The 22,447-nt window shown below is 42.3% G+C and overlaps 1 protein-coding gene across 1 annotated transcript; it reads left to right on the top strand.

The window, feature by feature from the left end:
* Positions 1–1,867: 1,867 nt before the first annotated feature.
* On the top strand, positions 1,868–20,313 carry NPFFR2 (neuropeptide FF receptor 2). Its single transcript, XM_056326774.1, has 4 exons — positions 1,868–1,923; positions 17,727–18,066; positions 18,637–18,736; positions 19,322–20,313. Exons 2-4 carry the CDS (start codon positions 17,739–17,741, stop codon positions 20,160–20,162), a joined length of 1,269 nt encoding a protein of 422 aa, XP_056182749.1. The 5' UTR covers positions 1,868–1,923; positions 17,727–17,738; the 3' UTR covers positions 20,163–20,313.
* The last annotated feature ends 2,134 nt before the right edge of the window (positions 20,314–22,447 follow it).

A 22,447-nucleotide genomic window follows, 5' to 3' on the forward strand; every position in this document is an offset into this window, starting at 1 on the left:
AAAGCTGAAACCGTTTCTCCCTTGTCTCTCTGTCTCCATACTTATTATTTGAAATGGGTCTTTCTACTTTCAGCTTGTTGATTGATTTGAAAGTAGGCAGACTGAAGTAGGTAAATCAGGTAGTAACAGTTCAGTTCATAGTCTGTGTCCATCAATTGTTTTCCTACTTGAGGAACAAAAAAACCCAGGACTGACCTCACCACATAGTCAGATCTAATGATATGGTTCAGAAAGACCACTGCATGTACGGTAACTGCTAACAGCACATGTACCACACACGCTTCTCACTGCTCACCCTCACTGTGTGTCACTACAGAGAAGATGCTTTGACATCTCCTAAACCGAGATGATGTTTCTGCCTCACTCTGAAGGACATTGACAGCCTTGCTGGGAAGCCGGCACTGGAGGTGTCAGTGAATATGTCAGAGCTGCTTGCTTTCAGCTGCTGATAGAGGCATTCAGAGCATCCCACCAGGTCCCCAGCACCAAATGGCCTCACCTGGAGCCTCCACCACCCACACACCCTGCCCTGATGTGGCACCAGCCCTGCATTTAAGCTCAGAGCAGCGGCCTTATTTCTCGCTTCAGCAGTAAGCATGTTGTAAATTTTCTTCTTTTCTTGTTTGTCTTGGTATTTTATTGCTGTCTTTATTCTTCTGCTTTTATTTGGGTAGTGGATTTGGGCTGCCTTTCATTTCTGCTTAGATACTGGGGGGTGGGGTGGTGGTGGCTGGTGTCCTGCTGTCATTAGGTTTGTTTGTCTTCCAGTTCTATTGCAATCTGTCTGCATTACCTGAGTTAGTGGCAGTATGTGACCTTTTTTTTTTATTAACTTCTACTGGCCAATAAAATAAAGCTAGAGCATGTTCTCTTTAAAGCATGCCTGTTAATTTCTAGACATAAGCAATAAGACAAAGTTATCAGTCTGATTATAGCATTAAGGTAGAACTCCTTGTTCTCCTGGTCTTTGGCAAGGTTTCTATTATGTCTTTAAGTATAGTTCAGCTAAAAGGGCTGTTTCAGCAACATGTACCCATGGAGGGGTACTGTGGGGAGGCCCCTGAGAGCAGGGGCATTTCTTCCAGTTTAAGTCAGAGCCCTGGAGCTTCTTTTCTTGCTCAGGATATGGGGATGTGACCTGGGCCTGGAGTACTTGTTGGCCTTCATAAGATTCCCTTCTTCCACCCTTTAGCCACATGAGGAGGGAGAAAGCTGTTAGTGATCGTGGTGGGATGAATACTACCAACTTGTGCCATAGGGTCTGGGTGAGAGTTGGATTTTGGGGAGGCAAAACCAGGTAAGGCAAAACCTGTAGCCTTGATTACAAGGGCCAAGTAGTGTAACCTGGGGCATATGGGCTTTTCTTTTTTCCCTTGGTTCCTGCTGCTGATTTAAAAGCTACCCTTGCCTTCTTTCCAGAGAAGCTTGGTCTAAATGCTATAGCTCAGCATGCAGGACAAGAGCTTGAGAGTTGCACGCTGTGCTGGGCAGCACTCAGTGCCTTGGGGGTGGCTCTGGACTGCTGCTTCCCCCAGCTGTGATGGCTGGGTGTGTGTAGCAGAGGGCTGGCATCTGCAGAGGTAACTGTTAGTCCCTGACCCTGTTAACAAGCTTCCTAAGGCGAAGGGATGCCTCAGAAAGAGCAGAAGGGGGAGGCTCTACAATGAAACACATGCAAGAAACCCAGCCCTGATGTGCAAACCAGCCTTCTCCTTCCGCCCAAGGACAGCGTGGCTGCGGGTGACAGCCCTCTAGCCCCAGGGCTTGGTAGCTTGGCTTTGGGCTGTTCTCTTCTGTTCCTCCTCTCCCTCCTCCCTTCATCAGGCAGGAGCTGCAGGGTCTCTTCCCTCTCTGCTGTGCCTGGGGCTGCAGCCTTCCTCCTTGCTGCACTGAACAAGCGGCTGCTGCGGAGCTCTGGCACCTGTAAGTAGGGGTATCCTGGGCGACTGGGGTGGGGGGCTGCTTTTAACTTGGCTTGGGGTGTTGCTCCCCCGCTGCCATAGCTAGGAGCTGAGATAAAACTGCAGGTGCTTTGTTAGCAACAGGTTTTTGTGTGTGTGAGGTGGGATGCTGATCTCGCTGCTCTGAGGTGGGTGGGGGTGCCCCGACTGACCTGGGGATACAGCCCTGCCTGCATGGGACTCCTGGTGATGTCAGGCATCTACCTTCTGGTAAGCAAGCCCCCCCCCCCAACACGCTGCTGAAGCTGGTCCCAGGGCATGCAAGGCTGCAATACAGACTGGTTCATGCATGGGGGGGCATAGGAGGTGGCAGTGGCTGCCTCTGACCCAAATGGCTTTGGTGTTCAAAAGCTATGGGTGACACACAACAACATTTGTCTCCACCAGTAGGGACAAGGCAGCTGGTGTGGCCAGTAAGGACCACTGTGTTTGATGGGGAAAGCATCTGTGATGCTAAAAGTGCCGGTCTAAATGGGCTGGCTGCTTAACCCCTGTGCAGAGCTCCAGGCTTTTATAAAGAAAAGCCTGTTGCCATTCAGAGCACTGCTGTGGAGAAGGAGTGAGGAGAGCCATTTGTGTAACGTGCTTTGATTTTTTTTTTTTTTTTTTTTTCCTGGTTGACTCTACAAATGGCTGTCAATTTAAAAGGGTTGAAATAATGTTTTAAGGGTCAGTTGTCAAATGCTGATAGTTAACAGAGTTGCCCTGCTGAGTCTGGTGGATTTATATGCCAGGAATCAGAATTATGTTGATTTTGCTGTGAATGAAGGTGCAAAAAGCCTAGTACGGTATTTCAGAGCAAGTTTTGTGTTGGCTTTACCTCTGATAGTCCCTGCTGTATTTCTGTTAGTGCTAGCAGTGTAACTGTCCTCAGATCGAACACCAAATGTGCACAGGTGTATAGAGGAGAATTCAACCTGTTATTTTGAAGGGATTAAACATGAAAGCTCTTAATTTGAGATGGTTTCGGTCAAGGGCAATGCCTTTTAGTCCACTGAACTACTCATTTCAATCAGAATGGCTCTCCAAGGGGCTGACTTGGTCTTTTATTTTTCTCCTTAGTGACTAAGAGTTACTCCTGTTTTGCTTTCTACCTATAGCAGATGACCTCTAGCAGGAGAAAAGTATCTGGAGCTTGAAGTACCTCATTAACTAACTCGATCTATGGAAGAACAGTGCCTTGTTCTTTAAATCTCAACCATACTCAGGGGCTGCAAATTATAAAATGCAGTGGGCTCAGTTTCAAATATTCTGCTGAAGAAAGTGTTATTAATTGAACATAACATTCTGCAAGGGAGAACCATTTCTTGAGGCTTGCATTTAGGTTTCTGTAAGATGGCATCTCAAACCCAAGGAATGAACCTGTGCTGCTGCTTTTATTAAAAGGAAAATTTTAGCAGGGGAAACTTACTTCCAGCCCCTTGCTGCTTGAGGCAGAGGAGATATCTGATTATTTTCCCTTATGGCTATTGCATGTCCTGAACGCTAGCTTAGCTTACCTTATGCCTATTGAACATCCTAAATCCTGCCTGGTGCTGATGTAATTTCCTTTTTAATGAGCATCTCAGTAAAATTTATTTGCTTTCACAGAAATCTAAGACTCTTGTAAGTTAAAAGTTGAATTTATGTACCATGTGATTAGTTAAGCAATCCAATTGTGTAGACCTCACACTAAAGCATGCATCCTGCAAATCCTCATACGATGGGCTTCTGTCCATTTTGTTTGCACCTAGACATTCTTTTGCTGAATCTGCTGGGGCTGATGGTGCAGTGATGTACGGCAGTGCTGAAGGCTAAGGTACTCGCAGGCTTGTTAAGAGGTCTGTGGAGAGACAAGGGGTAGCAAACTGCCTGGAGTTGGTTTAGTTATTGCTGCTGTACAAGCATGCAGAGCTCTATAAAGGAGGGACAAGAAGATGGGGAGAAGACTGGTACAAAGCTGCAGGTTAATTGAGCCAGGTCCATGCTGTTTCCACAGCGTTGTGACTTGTGATCTGACCTCTGAGCACCTCTATGGTACGGCCACTGCCACTGAAGAAGTAGAATGGGACTGGATGTTGCTGCTCACAGGGCTGAGGTACCTGCAGGGTAAACTGGATCTAGGGTGAGTCTAACAGTGGTGGGCGATGGGACATCTGTGCCTTGAGCCACTGACCTGCTGAACACCCTGAACTCCTGTGAGCTGAAGGCAGGACTGGTGGACTGTGTGAGAATTGCATTATTTTTATGGAAGTTTAGCAGTTGGTAGTCTGGTAATAGCTGTGGCTGGTATTTGATGCACGAATGCCCTTAAACTAGATGAAGTGATTATTTAATTGTATAATGATAGATGAGTTTAAAACAATTTCCCACATGACATTAAAACTTAAGGATAAGGTTTTTTGAAAGCTTTGGCCTGATCTCCTTGTAGCAGGATTGTGTATCTTGAACCTGTTGACTAATTCTAGCTTTCCGACATAGTAAGTGAATGGCATCAAGAGAACTGCTTTGACAGAAAAGCAATTCTCTCTAGAAGGAAATCGTTAACTCCCTCTGCAGAAGGGAAGAGTTACTGTACAGTTAGTTTTCAACTGTCATTAAAATTAAAATCCCGAGGCTTTCATTAAAATGCTGCTAGTAATCAGGTGACCCTAGTCAATATGGGTAGAGGGTGCTTGTTTTGCCGTTGCCTTCCAGTGGATAAACCTAGGTTGTTAGAAGCATTATGATATGGCTGGTGTGGGTTATGTTATTTAAGGTACATAATTAAACTAACAGGTGAAGACAGCTTAATGGCCCATCAAGTACACTACACTTTTGATCATAAACTGCTTTGAGTACAGAAGCAAATGCTGTTGGGAACAATTGTGGCACACATGAGCCTCAGCTATCACTTGCTGAACAGTTGGCTTCAGGGGAGAGGAGAGCTTGGTTCAACATGTGAACTTGGGTTCATCGTGATGGAGACCCCAAAGTGCAAGTGCAAATTAAAATAAACCTTTTTAAAGCTGAAATACGTATGCATGGTTAACTTGCAACAGGTACATGCAATGGTAGTTTCCAGTAGCTATTTTCGATGAGCACTTGGCGTGGTGGTAACCTGGTGAAATAATGATTAATGCTAATCAGTGACAAAAGGGATCCTCATGGAAGAGGAGGTGACAAGGCACAACAGATTACCATGCTACTGGAACTGCTGGGTTCATTCATGCCACTGGTGCTGCATGCCACTCTCCTTTTTGTCCCTGATGGGATGCATCATTCCTGGAAAAGCACAGGAAAGGGGACATGGATGGCTGTGAGGAAGAAATAGCCTATGTTTGGACAGAAAACCAACTCAAGCTTGAAGGCTTGAACCCCACAGGTTACTGAGAGGTAATCTCTCAGTATGACAGGAGTATGTAAAATTTCTGACCTCTGTTAGAGGTGGCTATCAATGTTATCCAGGTGAGGCTTAAAATTTGAGTTGTGTGAATTGCTCGGTACATAATGAAAATCAAGTCACTGAGGCAGTAAAGGGAGTTCAGGAGTACTAAATAGCTTGAAATAATTACAGCAATTCATGGAAAGAATTGGTGGACTACTCTGTAAGTGAGTATTTAAAGTAACTGTGTAGATGTAGATGCCAATTCAGTAAAAGTGAACAGTTAGCAAAGTAGGAAGGTATAGGAAGAGTTCACTCCACTTCCCTGTTCTACAGTCCTACAAACTATTTAGCTCTTTCTAAAGAGATGATACTATGCAGGTTAAATCCTTGCTATAAGCTTAGCAGACTTTTTTAGTCTACACAGTTATTTAAGATTAGAGGTTACCTCCAGACAAATCTGACCTTTGGTTGTGGCTAAGTGTTGAGGACTCAACACTGACTTGCTGCACGGGTAGTTCACCTATTGTACCCTTTGTCAAGGCAGACTGTTCTGCTTAATTTCTAGTGAAGCATAATGAGATATTACACTACCTGGGAACTTGGGTGAGGAGGTAAAATGCTATTTAATTGTAATAAGGTCTAAGTATCGATCCCTGATGTAAAATGCAAACCATGTAAACACTGCAATTAGTTTCCAGTTAAGTGTGCAGCTGGCTGGGTTTGAATGAATATATACTAAGTGGTATAGAGGGTTTAAAAGGATGTGTTTTAAGCTATATTCCCCAAAATAATGTCAATATTATTAGACTTAAGGTATTAATTGTATGTGACAGTAAGTCACCCCAAAAGAAGCATTGGCTCAAGCCCTGGTGAAGAACAAGCATTGCTTGTATGTGGTGTTCTAAGACTTCCTTCTAATTGGAGTAGGCTGGTTTGTTTGGTTTTTTTTTTTTTTGGGGGGGGGGGGGGAACAGGGGATGACATCTTATTCTTTTCTAATGGTAGTTCACACACACCTGTATTTGTGTAAAATTACAGCAAATATCTGGAAGAAGGGTGTCAGTCTCATAACTCTGGACCTGTTACTGTGATTTTTGTCAAAAATGGATGCTTACTGGATAGCTTCATGTGGTTTTGCTCTATAGATACACTCTCCTTTCCCCACCAAATAGAGATTCTCAACATGAGGTTTGTATTGAGGCTTTCCGGTTCAGGAGAAGCAATGGATATACTCCAGATCATGGGCTCCATTTGCTTTTATGCCTGTCTCCTACTGGGCAATAATAATTCCATGCTAAAATAGATTTAAATCAAATAATTATGACTCTTGCTCATTTTTCACAATAAGCATAGATATAACCTAGTGCTAAAAAAACTTGTGATGTGCTATTTGCATTGGTATTGTTTTGGTTCAGGCTGCTGGCAGCCCAAATGTTCTCAGGTAGGAGAAAGGAGGCCGGGAGGGACAAGAGAAATTCTTCATTCCGCTTCAATAATTCTAGATAGAAACCAATTTTCTGGGTAAAATAAAATAATAAATAAAATTTTAAAATCCATATATTTTTCCAAGTTTTGTTTTTATAATATTTAAAAACCCATGCAGGAGGTTATGTCATAAATACTGCAAAACTCTGTTGTCCAAGCCCTTGGCTTCAGGAAAAAATGCTATCTTGGTTTGGCTTGAAGTGTAAGTGTTTTGGTGGCTGGGCTGAGGATAGCACTCGGGAAGCTCCCACTAGCAACCTTGTCTTGAGTTTAGTTCTCTTACAACTCTATACAAGAGTAATTTTTTTTTTTACTTCATGCTGATCTTTGTACTCAGATTGCCATAATGAGAGTAAGTACTTGACAGCCAGTCGGATGTCCTGAGTTTTTAATGCTGAACTCTGCTCAGAGGGATGGCTGCCCGAATCTCTACCTCTATTTGCATTTCCAGTTACTATTCTGCTGGCATGAGAGTCTTGTCATCCTTTGCCCATACAGCAGTACCTGTGTGACACAGTAGCTTCTGTAGTTACTTCAAAATAAGGTTTTAACTTTGAAACAAACCAACGTGAATTGAGGCTTATAATCAGACTTCTTTAGTGTTACTGTCAAAATTAAAGTCATGTTTCAGTTGTACCTGTGTTTGATCCAAGGGGTGCCCTGAAAGTCTGAGCAAACTATTCTGTTTTGGGACCTGGACTGCTTGCACTGCTCCCAGCCCTGCCCGGGGATTTGCTTGTAAGGCATTGCTGGCTTTTCAGCTACCTCGAGCAGCTGACAGCAGGAAAAGGATGGGTGAGAAAGTGTCCTAACCTGCTTAATTATTTACTTGGGACCCTATCTTCCTAACAGCATCGTCCTGTGTCACAGAATGGGACTTTCCACAGGGATGCTTGCATCCTTCATGAGGAAACACTTAATGCTTTGTTAGAGGCTTATCGTGGAGGAGCCAGCACAGGGCAGATTGTCTGCCACATGTCTTGGCAGTTTGCAGCTCTGCAGCAGATTAAAAACTAACATGTGCGTGCCACATTCCTGTACGGACTATAACTTGGTGTCACTGAACCTTGGGATGAGTTCTGGTCATTCCCTCTGCAGTGATGACAGAATCCTCTATGACCCCCATTTTGGGTGGAATGTGGCAAAAACTACATGACAACACCTGCTTCTCTGTACATAGTGAATTAGCTTGCAACCTGACAGATGGGTTCCTCAAAGGCTTTTTGTTTGCCAATTTTTATTCTCTTCTGGGACCATCTCATGATTGTCCCACCTTTCAGCTTCTGCCTAAACTATGATTACACTTGCTTCCTCCTCCTGCCTATTCCCCCAATTACTCTGTTAACTTTCAGTACTCCAAATGACATGGTTGTCGTCTCCACTTGAGTGCTCTGACAAGGAGTGACTCATGTGCAGAGCTTTGGCCTGCACATAAGATCAGATGATTCAGCTTTGTGCCTACCATCCAGCCAATATTGAAGGACTGTGGATGCTAAAAATCAGCTGCTGTGCTGGAAGGTGGCAATTTAGGAGGCTCATTTTTCCATTACTGGGGAATTTAGTGCTGCAGAGAGCCTGGCAGTGATCATTTAACAGTTCCTATAGTTTAATTCTCAACACTTACTGCTGAATGCTCGCTGGAGTATCTCTCCAGTGAAAAAAGCTCAGACGATACTTAGTACGGTTCCTGGCCAATCTCCTATGATGGATGGGAAGCTGCTACTTCTGGATCGGATCTCAAGAGGACTTTATTGAAATAATTTAAATTTACTGAAAGTGGCTCAGTTATGAACTTGCTTCTCTTTCTGAATTTAAGTAATATATTACAATGGACAAATATGAGCAAGGTATGAGGGGACCAAGAATGCCATGCTCAGTGTCTGGCGCTCAGGAGTAGTGGACATGTTTGTTCAGCCCATGTTAGCAAAGGAGTAGAGAGATCTGACAGCTTTGCTAGTCTACTTTCAAAACACTGCTAATGCTGCTGCATTCGGTAGCTATGAGTGTACTGGTGAACACAGAGAATGCTGCTCTTGCTGTATTAGCTTTTTTCTACAGCACTTTCTTGGAAGTTTTACTGCTCAGCCACAAAGACTCACTTAATGAGAAACTCATCAATTCTCTGAAGAATGCATGTCTGAACAGCAAAGGCAAGTTGCTTTCTGCCCTGTTCTGGCTTGTACAGCATTCATTCCTTTCTTATAGTAAGCCCAGTACTCTTCTTGATAGTGCTAGATTATGCAGTGTGGTGTATGGGGGCATGAGCCATCTAAAGGGAAGATACCCAAAGTATCAGTAGCTTTGAACGCATCCTAAGCACCAGGTAAATTGCAGACTTACAAAAGAATATTTCTCAGAGTCCTTGTGGTTTTGGTATAATGCTAGATCAAGAGGACGCGAATGCTATTGGGTGGCATGAAAGAAAACACAGGAACTGTGTTAAACCAATACCTTTAACTTGGCCTCAGTAAGAATTATGATAGCTTTCAATAAGGCATTGGATAATTTGTAAATAGATGTTCTCTCACAGATGTCCTAGGTTTCTGACTGAGCAGCTATTAATTTAAGGCTTGGGTGTAAGTCTCTGTTATCATGACGAGGACAAGCCCTGTACCAAATGTGTGGTATAATTTCCTTGCACTCTACTGAGCTGAGCGCCTTATGATTATTTCCCCTGTGCTGCTGACATTAGTGGTAGCGCCATCCCTGCTGCTGGCTGAGAAGACTAAGGCTAAAAAGACTCCTTAGATTTGAACTTTGAAAAAAGGCCTCTTATAAATGTGAAACTTTGAGATTTGGGTTGTGAACGGTCTTAGGGGAATTCTCTTGAGGATGACAAAAGGCCATTTCCAAGTATAAGACAGCTAAGAATCTTATGACTTGCTAGGCTTCTTAATAAAGTGGCTGGGTAAGTGTGCCTGTGTGTGGAAATCTTACTTTAACCTTATTTCAGGGAACAGTAGGCTGAGATTTTAGTTAAAATTTTAAACAGCCTGTGACACATCAAATGGAAAAACTTTAAATTCGGAAGCTTAAAGGTTGACTAAGCATTAAGCAAAAAAATAGGAGCATAATGACAAGCAGTAGGTAAGCAGCCTAAGCAACAGTGCTCCCAAAATTCACATGTTACAGCTATCATAATATAACATGCATGCAGAAAACATTTTCTATGTGACCAAAGTGCTGCATAACTTTCATTTTACTGTGTAACAAAGGTCTCACTCATCTACTGTTAAAAACACTGTCACTGCATCTGTTTATGCTATCAGTCCCTGTTCTCCTGGTGCAGTACGTTGTACAGATTCCTGATGGTTAAAAAGGCAAAACAAGTAACCGACAGACTTCCGCCCCATACTCAACTATGAGCCAAATGGGTTATTTCAGATTTTGAATATTCCTGGGCAAATTGGTAGGAGTCATGTATGTACTTGATAGGATAAAATTAATACACTGTCATCTTAACATCAACTAATAGCAAACGGCAGAAAATGCTTAGCTATAGGGAGGTTTTGCTTTGGTAGACTTCTAGCTTTAGTTTTCCTTGGTTAGTGTGGTAATAAAAATCAATGTCTGACATGAAACCTGTGTAATATTACTTGAATGTCAGAAGACTGAAGCAGAGTGGAAAAACCAATGCATTCTAGAGAAACGTAACAAACTTGCTGGGAGTGCCTCACCTGCCCTTAGCATCTTCTGATTTACATTTGAGATTTGGCTTTTCAGCAAAATGTTTTATATTCCCAGCTCAAGTGGATGAGTAATCTGCAACTAAGTCTTATTTCGTTTACTATACCAATCCTATGGATAGCATTGTGCTTCATAATTAGGATAGGAAAAAAATTAAGGTCTTTAAAAAAAAAAAAACAAACCACCAGATTACCTTGACAAAATATTTTCTTTGGTGCCAGCTTGGACTACTCAGATAAATGACTGCTAGGGGAGGATAAACAGTTTAAGTCCATTCATAAGAGTTCTGCATGCAACTTCAAGATTGGTACGTCTCGCTAGGATTGCCCATTTAAAAATGAGAAATTTTCTTCTCATTGTACACCTGTTTTTCTTCATGGAAGCAAATGTCAATAAGAAAAAAAATGTGTTATTGCAACTTGCTATTTTTCGTGTGGCTTTTCTTTCAAGCTCCTTTGTCCTAGATGAAAGCCTACTGTTCCCATGTGATACTCGGTACTTATTTTGAGATAAGGCACTCCAAGGTATTTCATATAAAATATTGTGTAAATTCTGATGTATGAAAAAGTAAATAAAATACTTCGAGTGAGTTCTACTACCATAATTCATAGATACTCTTATTCTTACAGTTTGTACTTTGCAGTTCAGGTCTTGTCTTATACAGACCGAATGCTTCTGCTTGTATGGCAAACTGACGTTAAGTGCAAAATGAGGTTAAAACTTACCTTAAAACAGTTTTGAAGAAGTTAATAACACTCTAATAGAATGTTGACTTGGGAAAAAGGCTGTCTTGCCTGTGGCATTTAGCTTGGCAAAGCCAGGTGTTCTAGTTTGTTAGTGACAGCTTCTGTCTGGAACTTGGTGCCTGGCTGCTGCTGAACCACTTTTTTTCTGTTCCACTCTTCTGGAAGGGAAAGCAAAGATGAGCGATGCTCACAATGAGCTGCGGACATACATCCTTTGTGTCTAACCTGTTGCCATGTATGATGCTATAATGAAGTATTTCTGAAATTTACAGCTAAGTGGGAGAATGTATTGCCACGTTTTACCTTTTTAGATTAAATGACCCCTATCTTACAGTATTTCCCTGGAGGTCATACTTTTGAACCCTTTGATCTTCCCTGTGACTTCCTATAGACTTCCTGCACTTGGTCCAACTCTGCGTTGAATTAAATCAACCAGAACTAAATGCAACAAATGAAATGAGCCCTGAGTACTGAACAGCATGGAGGTATTTGTGTTGTGTAAGTTTACATGCTGTTGAGGTGCCTGCCATTTCTGTATGTCATGCTGCTGTTGCCTCCCGTTCAGCGGGTATGTTGGTACAAACCCCAGATCCTTGTCCCTAGGTTCCCCCAGTTTTTTCCTGCCTCACTGCATGCTGCTGTGCAGTGTGCCCATGTTGAACAGTATTTTGATTTTAAGCTGATTTCCATAGGAAATGGTCTTTTGCAACCAAACTGCCTGGCTGGCAATCAAACTGCTTTCCCTGCTATTGCTTCTTCCAAAAACAATTGTTTTTCATTGAGGCAGAGGTCACTTGTGACCACTTCCCATTGTCATACTACTTTACATGCCCTACTTAATTCTTAAAAGTAGCTGCTAGTAGCACTTTACTGAGTTGGGAATGTTCACAGTTGATATTTTTTTTTTTTTAAGGCAAGAACAATTTGTTTGTCTTGTTCAATAGCTTTTTCTGATCCACTGAGTCATAGGATAATCTGTGCATTTGTCTCTTCCTTACTTCTAATACACTTAGAGAATGAGGTATTGCTATTTTTGCTGTCCCTCAGTGGCTGTATTTTGCAAGGAGGATTTTCGAACTTTTCAGCAGACCAGATGTGCTATCATTTCCCAAGGCCTCCAAGAAATTTCTATAGTTGACCCATTACTGAGTACAGAGCTCAGGATAAGGGAAGAACTGCTTTTTTAGCACTTGCCACATTAGATTTTCTTTCTCCACAACAACATCACACCTCTGAAGGATCCTTATCTTTGTTTCAGCTTCTAAAGCCTCAGAGGATTCTGTGATGAGATTTCTCACACACAAAAATCAAGATAACAAAAACAGATGGTTGTGCACAAAGGTGAAACAGTGTTGGCTGGCTCCAGTAGTCACTAGATTTCCTCCATGTGGGCAATAAAAATAATTGCATTCACTTCATAATTACCTTGAACTGTTATTGTAAAAATGGAAAACTGATTTTCCACATCCAGTGGCTTGAGATCGTCCTGGTTATGCTGTGAGACTTTATACTGCATATTTGTGTGCGGGTGCTGTTACTGGTGTTCAGCAGTGTATGAGCCTCACGTGTGTGTGGGACTGGGCAGTTTTTCACTAGTGGAGGCTCTTGCTTTACTTCTTTGCAGATTTTCCTCTGGTATATTAGATGAAGTAGGGAGGCCATGCTCTTATCCAATTACCATGTGGAAGCAAATTACTTTTATTTATCATCTTGTAATATTTATGCATTGCATTATTTTTTCCCTTCTCTCAGATGACTGATGTTTCTGCCTTCTGAGCCTCTCTTGGTTATTTATCACTGTCTGTTTTAGCTGACAAGTATCTTGTGAAAACACAAGGCACCACCTTCATTTCTCCTTCCAGCCAATCCTTTTCTACTTCAGCTTCAATATAATAAAAATCCATGTACCTTTTCCATTTCCTGTAAGCTATGGTATTTGTACAGCAAATCCTCTGTGTTTGCTGCAGCCACAGTACTACAGATTTTCATTAGTGCAACTGTGGTCAGACAAAGTAAGACACACAGCTCCAGTTTTGCCCTGAGGCTGTTTGCAACTTCTCGTTTATCAGTTACAAGCAAAAACTATTCCAGAGTTCATTACTGGAAAGACTGAAAGCTTTGCTTTACAATACATTGCCAAAAAAAAAAAAAGAGAGATCTAAGATATGTACTAAAAAAATAATTACAAAATTATTTCTCCTGCTTTTAGTGTGATAAGGTATCATTTCAGTTGTCTTAATGAACAGAATTACAAGTAGATTCATTCACTAGAATACTGCCACTGCACAGGAATGACCCACAAGGGTTTGTACGCCTGGGACAAAAGCCTTAAACCTGCGTAACAATTTGTACTTGTAAAAAGCCTAGAGAAGGCTGAGTAGCCTGCAAATGGTTGGGTATATAATGTGCAAAGCAGCAATAAAATCTGAACCACAGGTGCTCCTTCTCTGTTCTTGCACAGAGGAACAATGCTCCTCTAGCATGGAATGGCAAAGTGCTTCCTCATACCATCAGAGACCCCTCAGAAAGGCAAAGTACAGGGGGCAAAGAAGGAAAGACACCACTATCCCATTTGCAGGGCTGCTGACAGCACAGGTCCTGTTGGTCACATCGGGAGGCAAAAGCTATCTTCCCCAAGCTGGAGCTTTCCTTAAAGCACCACCTCTGGGAAGCAAAGGATTACAGAAGAAAATTAGTGTTAATTTGTAATAATAATAGTAAAACAGGATACATTTCTGGCTGTCCTATTTGCAGAGAAAGGCTAGAGAAGCCAAAACAGAGGAGCCAAATACATGGGGGTTTTGCTAGAGGATGAGAAGGGGCAGAGGACCTGGCTTTTGCCAAACTCTTTGGATTGGGTGCATGGCTACTCTTTGCCAAAATTTTCCAAAGCGGATGGGAGACCTACCAGGAGCACAAGTCTTGCCCTTACTTGGCACAGAGCAGAACTCCTATTTCCTTGCACAGCTGCATTTACTGTCTGAAATGCAGCAACATGGCTCGGGCAGCTCAATCCCTTGGTTTGTTTGCTCGCAACATGTAACAACTGTCAGATTACTAGCACCATTTATTCCAGTTCTTGGTATTTCACTTCCCCAGTGTTAAACCAAGCTCCTTGCTTACTCTCATCACTAGCCATCAGGAAAAGAAGGCCTGAACGCAAAAGCCCTCACATTTCTGACTTAATACCACTGGTTAGCGGTCTCAGAAGTGACTTGGAGCTACAGAGGAAACACTATAGAGTGTTTGGTTCCTTGTCACAGATTTGGGCCTTATCCAGCATTGCCACACCAGGCTAGGCACCCCTGCCATTCCCAGTGAAGGAAGCTCCTGTGGTAAGCTCTGCTTCTCATCTAGATGGTTATCTCCCTAGGCAGAGAGTGCTTGGGCTCCTGCTCCCTACTACCCTGAGAAACCGGCTGGTGGAGGACAAGGAAAGTGAGCAACAGTAAGTCTATTTCTTGTCACAGTGATGAGTTTTAGTGAGGCAGCATCCCCTGGGATTTATGAAGCACAGCTCCAGATCTGTGATCAGAGGAACAGTGTCAACTACTATTGTCAAATAGCTATATCTGTGTTCTGCTGACACTCTTCATCTTGGGCATGTTTGTATGCAAATGCATTGGCGCCTGCTATCTTGAGTGAATACCAACATCGCCATGAAAACACTTTCCACAGCAGTTGACTCTGTGGGGTCAGCTAAGCGTTTGGCACGTAATCCATTTGAATAAAAATATTTTCAATTGTTTTGAAAATATGTTGAATGAAAACAATAAAGATAAATAGTCTGTCTCCATAAGGACAGCAGAAAAGAATATACTACTACAGCTAGCCTGTATATCCTGCTTTGTTACAACACACAAGCAGCCATTTTTTTGCAAGAGAATATCAGATTCACATCTACCTACCTTAACATGCAGACATTTTAATGAATATATAAAAATACAGACCCGTTATAAACATTGTACTACTGTTGAATTCTAAAAATGGAGAAGACACCAGAACACAATGATTTCTTTCACTGCTCTGCTTGTTCCAAACCTGAGGCATATCAGAATAAATATTTTTTTTTTACTGCATTTGCTACCTGGAAGTAAAACAATTGCAGAGATGTTATTGAATTTCATTGACAAGCAAAATATAGACAAGCTACAATGCTTTCCCAAGAATTAGGTGTGAGTAAATATATCAGGGAATGATAGGCCGAGACAGAATATAAATTAGAAACTTTTAGGTAAAACTCAGTAAGAAGAACGAAGAAAAAACACCTGCCCTTTTAGCGTTGCTACCTAACACTCATTTTCTTTTCCCAGGGAGAGGGCTGCCCTACACAGAGTGACAACAGAATGTCACCTTCCATCGTTACTCCATAGATAAGGGAAAACCAGTGTACACCTCATCATCTGAGGTGGCAGCTGAACCTTAGCTGAACAAAAAAGGGTCCACTCCAAGTTTCCTTTCATAAGCAAAGAGGTGTACCAACCAGCATTTCCCTTCCCTCAGATACAAGCTCATCAGAATTTGGATACTCGTGCCTTCATTTAAATTCCATTTTCAGTAAGGAATTTGTAAGTGTCCTATAGGCACCTGCACTCATTCCTTAATTTTATGCCTTCTGCCACCAAGTAATTTTGCTATTCTTTCAAGTTAGGAACACCTCCATCCCCCTGTCTCTTTAGGTGTCTCCATGGTAGATAAAATACATGTGGAAGACAATTTTGAATTCTGCATCCAAGTCAGCTGCTGTCAGCTGTCAATGTCAAGGTGCCGGTGCTGGCCTGTTATGTAGGCTGGTACCATTTCTATGTGAGTTGTACAATATAGTATCTTATATTATTTTATATATGTGTGTATATATATATATATAAATATATAATACAAAAAAAAAAATGTTAGAAGTTTGTCACAGTTCAGATTCGATTTAGAATTTTGGTTCAGTGTCTTATGAAACTATAGGTTCTACAGGGCCAGAAAACAGATTGTGGCCCGCAAAGTTAATCTCAATCAGTTAAATTTGGAAGTAAGTAAGTAAATTTGGAGCATACAGTTTCCGCACCTACCTTAAATTGGTCTTTTCAGCTCCATCAAGCAGTCGAATAAAAAGTCCTGCGTCCCTTATGTTCAGGCCATTACACCAGCAAAAGCATTGCTATTACAACACAGCAGGCATAGATAATTGTAGCTTGAAACCAAGATAGAATCACAGAATCATTTAGGTTGGAAAAGACCTTTAAGATCATCAAGTCCAACCACTAACCCAGCACTGCCAAGCCCACCACTAAACCCTATCCCAAACACCACATCTACACATCTTTTAAACACCTCCGGGGTGGTGACTCCACCATCTCCCTGGACAGCCTGTTCCGATGTCTGACCACCTTTTTGGTGAAGAATTTTTTCCTAATATCCAATTTAAACCTTCCCTGGTGCAACTTGAGGCCGTTTCCTCTTGTCCCATCGCTTGTTACTTGGGCAAAGAGACCAACCTCTACTTTGCTACAACCTCCTTTCCAGGTAGTTGTAGAGAGTGAAAAGGTTCCCTCTGAGCCTCCTTTTCTCCAGGCTAAACCACCCCAGTTCCCTACCCAGATTCAATATCAAGAAAGTTCAGACTTGAAAAAAAAGTCTTCCTTAGTAAAAAACTTGTTGGTTTTGCCAACAATAATCTAATAAATTATAAAATAGGAGAATTTACTTCACAGTGTGAATAAACCATGTGGGAAAAGTGCTACTCACATTTTGTAGCAGGAAAACTGCAACATGGAGAGATGATGAATTTCCCCAAGACCACGTGAGAGTTCAGGAACACAGCTAAGAAATGAATCCAGCTATATTGTACTTCAGCATATTTTAAACATACTGTAATCCTTCATGTTTGTAGGCTTCTCTCCTGACCTATGTAGCTTGCAAGCAGGGAAGCAAAATCAACTGTGGTCTAATACCAACTGTACAGAAAAAGATTTCATTTTCAGTGAAATGGGATTGGATTTTGATACATTCAGGCACAAAGTTTGTGCTTCTTCAGAAAGCTTTAATTTAATCACTGCTTTTCATGGCTGAGCAATTTCACTGCTGCCTAAATGCCAGATTACTTTGAGTAAATGGATTTCTCAAGAACTCAAATTATCTTTTTTCCTCCACATAAACCACTCAGGTTGTTGATTTGTTAGCTTAACACAACACAATGTGCCAGTTTACATCCTGTCTGGCTTTCCTCTCCTTTGGGAAAGGAAAGAATTTATAGAGCCCACAGAAGGAATAGAACCCTCAGCAGTCTTACTGGTCATTTTTGTACACCTTGTTGTAAAAATCAAACTAACAGTATTTGTTGCTTTTCCTATCTGAGCAGGCTCAGAACACAGACCGTTAAAATAAACCGTGGAGGGGTGAGTATATGGAAGCTTTGCATGTATTTCAGCACACAGTATATCCAGACCAGTCACATTTCTTCAGATCAATTTCAAGCATACTAAAGTTCCCTTTTAAAAAATATCTTTTAAGGCACATTGCAACATGAGTAAGAAAATGGACTCAAATTCTTCATTCTATTGGCCTCACGTGCTGAGTTATAATGGGACGTACAAATACCTCTACTTAGAAGGCAATGTCTCCTATGTGGACTTCTACCTTCATCAGCCTCCAGTGGCAGCTGTTTTCATCATCTCTTACCTCCTAATCTTCCTGCTCTGCATGGTTGGCAACGGAGTGGTTTGCTTTATTGTCCTGAGGAGCAAACATATGCGTACAGTCACAAACCTTTTCATCTTAAACCTGGCTGTCAGCGATTTACTGGTGGGAATCTTCTGCATGCCCACCACCCTCCTGGACAACATCATTGCAGGTAGGCTGGTTGGCACCATGCAGCAGAAAGAGCTTGAGGGGGACTCGCCTGCATTTCTGAATGCTGGCTTCCCTAGGGGCCCTAGCGCCGGGGGTGTATTCCTGAGTGGGCTCTGTAGGCGTTTCAAGCCACTGCAAGTCAGAGGTGAGAAAGACAAGCCTCTAACCCACCTTCCGACTGGGGCTGTCCTTGCTGACTTGCATGTCCCTCATCTTTAGGAAGGGATTCTCCCACTACCAGGTCATATGTTTAGGAAGGCTTGGAGGATGCTACGAGTCAGATGCAGAGAACAGTCAACTGTAGTGGTCCATTCCCTTTCTTGTCTTGAGATCTCGTTTTAATGGGATGTTAAACCAAAAATGTTTGCTTTGCTGTTTTTTGGAACATCAGAAACTCACCCAAGGCATCTGGCAAAGCATTTATTTACTTAACCTCAGCCTTCCTAACCCCTGTTTTGGCCTGACAGAACAAAATAAATGTGTTAATTCTAGGGTGGAAATATCCTTTTATGTGTATAAGCATAGTGCTGCAGTGAGACCGCAGCTATTTCAACTGCCTGTTTCCTTCCAGGATGGCCATTTGGGAGCCTGGTTTGCAAGATGAGTGGAATGGTCCAAGGAATCTCTGTTTCTGCCTCTGTCTTCACTCTAGTTGCTATCGCCGTAGACAGGTAAGAGGATGCAGAGACTGTAAACTCTTGCTTTCATCTCCCTCTGGCCACGCTGAGGCCGATTCAGTAACCCACACAACACTGAAATAAATCAGAGGTATTTTGCTCCTAAGGCTATTAAGCAAAAAAAAAAAAAAAAAAAATTTTTTTTTTTTTAAATTGTGGCCAGGTCTAAAGAGCAGTCCTAGCAATTTGCTCCTCCAATGGTTTCTCTTATGAAGGTACAGCTGGGCTACAATTCTGGCTGCCTAGAATTGATTTGTTCCTTAGTTTGTAAACTAGACAGCAGAGGCACTACTACTGCTTTGGTTAAATGAAGTAGTAGAAGCAGCAGGCAGGTACAGAGACAGATCAAAAGGAGGAAATTTTAACAGCAAATGTGACTTTTTGTAAAGATTGATTTTACCAATGCAGCTCTTAAATGGAGCAGCTAAATGCAACTCCACTGGTTTATGCAGGATGAGATGATTGCATCTGTACTTTTTACAAACTGCACAATTTAAAGTGTGCACATATACTTGCCTGCTGGATTAAGCATTCCTTGAATGGCTTCTCCACATATGTCCCCTGGTATCTTTGCTACAGGTTTCGATGCATTGTTTATCCATTTAAGCAGAAGCTGACCATTTCAACTGCAGTCGCCATTATAGCGGTCATCTGGATTCTGGCCATTGCAATCATGTGTCCTTCCGCAGTCACGCTGCAGGTACAAGAAGAGAAACATTTCAGGGTGATCATTGGCTACAGCAACGAAACCCGCCCTGTATACTGGTGCCGGGAGGACTGGCCTAACCCGGGAATGAGAAAGATCTATACGACAGTTCTGTTTGCCAACATCTATCTGGCTCCCCTGTCGCTCATTGTTATCATGTATGCTAGGATTAGCATTGCTCTCTTCAACACAGCGATGCCCGTGGTGGGAAAACACAGCCAGGAACAGCGGCACAGTGTGTCCAAGAAGAAACAAAAAGTCATCAAAATGCTCATTATTGTGGCTTTGCTTTTCACCCTGTCCTGGCTTCCCTTGTGGACTCTGATGATGCTTTCAGACTATGCCAACCTTTCAGATATCCAGTTGCAGATCATCAACATTTACATCTATCCCTTTGCTCACTGGCTGGCCTTTTTCAACAGCAGCGTCAACCCCATCATCTACGGTTTCTTTAATGAAAATTTTCGCCGAGGCTTTCAGTCAGTCTTTAAACTTCAGCTCTGCTCCAGGGAGATTGTTCACAGGGAGGTCCCTTCCCAGCGAGGCCAAAGCAATGCCATTTTGCCAGCTGCCAACTACCAGACACCCCAGGATCACGCCTGTCAAAATGCTAAGGGAGAGGGGAAGACAGTTAAGAAAGGAAATTGGGTGAATAACCAGCAGGATTTGATAATGGAGGATCTAGAAGAGCCCTGCAGTGATAGGATTAAGTGAAACATGCTATGAACTGCCTAAATGATTTATGCCTAGCAGAGTTTATGTATTCGGTTGTAAAACTCATGCTTTGCAGCCCTTTCTGACAAAAACGTCAAGAAGTTTCTGTTTTTAAGTAGATACACAACTTCCACAATATCTGAACATTTGATCTAAGTAGGAAAACAAATTCAGCCCTTTCTGTTACCAGCTCAAACCAGTGGCAACTCTCCTGCAGTCAGCGATGATTCACTGCTCTTTAACTGGGCTAGAGCAAAGACATGATTAAAATGGGATTACCTTCCATTTATGTGACATAAGAGAAAAAGAGAGCTAAGATTATTGACTCAGATACAATTACTCTGGATACTCACTGATGAAGAGACCATTCATTCATTTTCTTCTGTGAATCTCTCAGAGCAGCTGAAACAGAGTTTGCTTGAACAATATTTATGGTATTATTCCACTAGCTGTTGTTAATACCTACAATTTTCTTGTGATACCAGGCAATGAACGCATCACTACTGTTGGTAGCATCCAGCTATACTGTGAAGCTGGAAAAAGGAGGGAACCACAAGACCTGAGCATATGCCCCTCCTGGGAGTTCAACTGTTGGAGCTCAGGGTAGCTCTGAGCCAGCGCGGCTGAGGGTGTCCCCTTGTTGCATCAAGAAATAATTTCATTATTGCAAATACGAATACACATTCTAATATGAATACACCAAAATACCTGCTACAGAGATTTAAAAAACAGTCCTCTGCTAAAAGCAAGACTAATCCAATAAACTCACTTCTTGATTTAACATAAATTTCTCTTTTTTCAGCTATGGATGCTTGGTACTACTCTTTCAGCTTCTTCTGTGAAGCCTAAACCTGTTCCTTGAATTTGTCAATCTGTTATTCTATAACTCTCATTAACTGAAATATTGGAGATATAGTCTGAATATTTGAATGGAACTCACAGGTTCCTGGGTCTTCTTCTGGTTGTACTCATATTGTTTCTGCCCAGACATTTTGAATGCCAATCAGTTCCTACCCAAATGATGAAAAGGTAACATCTTCAGTCACGTTCCGTTCCATTTCACAACCTTTTCTGGTTGCCCCCTTGTTAATTCTGTGATATTAATTATTGTTGCAGCCAGAGAAATAAATAGGAGTGAAAACTTGAGAAATAAAGGATAAAAAATGAATTTTGTGGTACATTTTGGAGGGAAACTCAGTTCTATTTTGGGGGGATATGCGTCACCTAAAAAGACTGCAATTTCAATACTAGCAGGAGATAAAACACCTTTAAGGCCCATTCAGTCTGTCAGAACTCAGCAGGTGCAGTGACCAACCTTGAAAGCATCTCACAGACTTCCTGTAATCAGTGAGGAATGGTGGTTACCGCAAGGACCAGCCTACACAGATCCGCTAAAGGATTAGAGCATCATCATGCCTTATCCTGTGAAGGTCTATCTATAGGGGCCAAACACCAGGTAAGGTCATTCCACAATGCAGTCCTTCTTCAGGTAAATCGGAGGTACTCCAATTCAGGTCGTGACATACTTGCACAATTAAGGAAAACTGACAACTTATCAAACTATGTCATCCCGAAATATGTTCCTTTCTGAATGCTGGAAAATAAAAGGAACACGTCTGGGGCACAGTGGGAAGAAAAGCTGCCAGAACAGCTCTGATTTCACAGATGGTTTTTATAGTGCATTTTATGTAGGCTGGGATTTTCAAAGGATCTAAGCAAATACAGATGTCTGATCCCATTGTGTTGAAAACCACAGCACAAAGGTTTTCAGAGCTCCAGATATTCCACACTTCCTGCACCCCTTCCGTCCAGTCCTTTGTCCTTCACTTGTAGGCTGAGAAAATGAGACCTGTTCTGCCTGTCAGTTTGCCTTGCCCGGATTCCCAAAGCTTATCGCTCTGTCAAGACTGGGACCGGTACTATTTAATATCTTCATCAGTGACATGGACAGTGGGATCGAGCGCACCCGCAGCAATTGTGCAGGTGACCCCAAGCTGTGTGGTGCAGTAGACATGCTGGAGGGAAAGGATGGCATCCAAGGGGACCTGGACAGGCACAAGGAGTGGGCCCATGTGAACCTTGTGAAGGTCAACAAGGCCCAGTGCAAGCTCCTGCACCTACACTGGGGCAATCCCCAGTAGCAGTACAGGCAGGGGGATGAATGGAGTGAGAGCAGCCCTGTGGAGAAGGACTCAGGGGTAGCGGTGGATGTTAAACTGGATGTGAGCTGGCAATGTGTGCTTACCATCCAGAAAGCCAGTCGTGTCCTGGGCTCCATAAAGAGA

Source organism: Falco biarmicus, chromosome 1 (genome assembly GCF_023638135.1).
Source record: "Falco biarmicus isolate bFalBia1 chromosome 1, bFalBia1.pri, whole genome shotgun sequence".
NCBI classification, from domain to species: Eukaryota; Metazoa; Chordata; class Aves; order Falconiformes; family Falconidae; genus Falco; species Falco biarmicus.

Coding starts and splice junctions, on each gene's coding strand:
- NPFFR2 (XM_056326774.1), top strand. CDS start 17,739: ATGAGTAAGAAAATGGACTCAAATTCTTCATTCTATTGGCCTCACGTG. Junction 18,067..18,636: donor CCTGGACAACATCATTGCAG/GTAGGCTGGTTG, acceptor GTTTCCTTCCAG/GATGGCCATTTGGGAGCCTG. Junction 18,737..19,321: donor GTTGCTATCGCCGTAGACAG/GTAAGAGGATGC, acceptor TCTTTGCTACAG/GTTTCGATGCATTGTTTATC.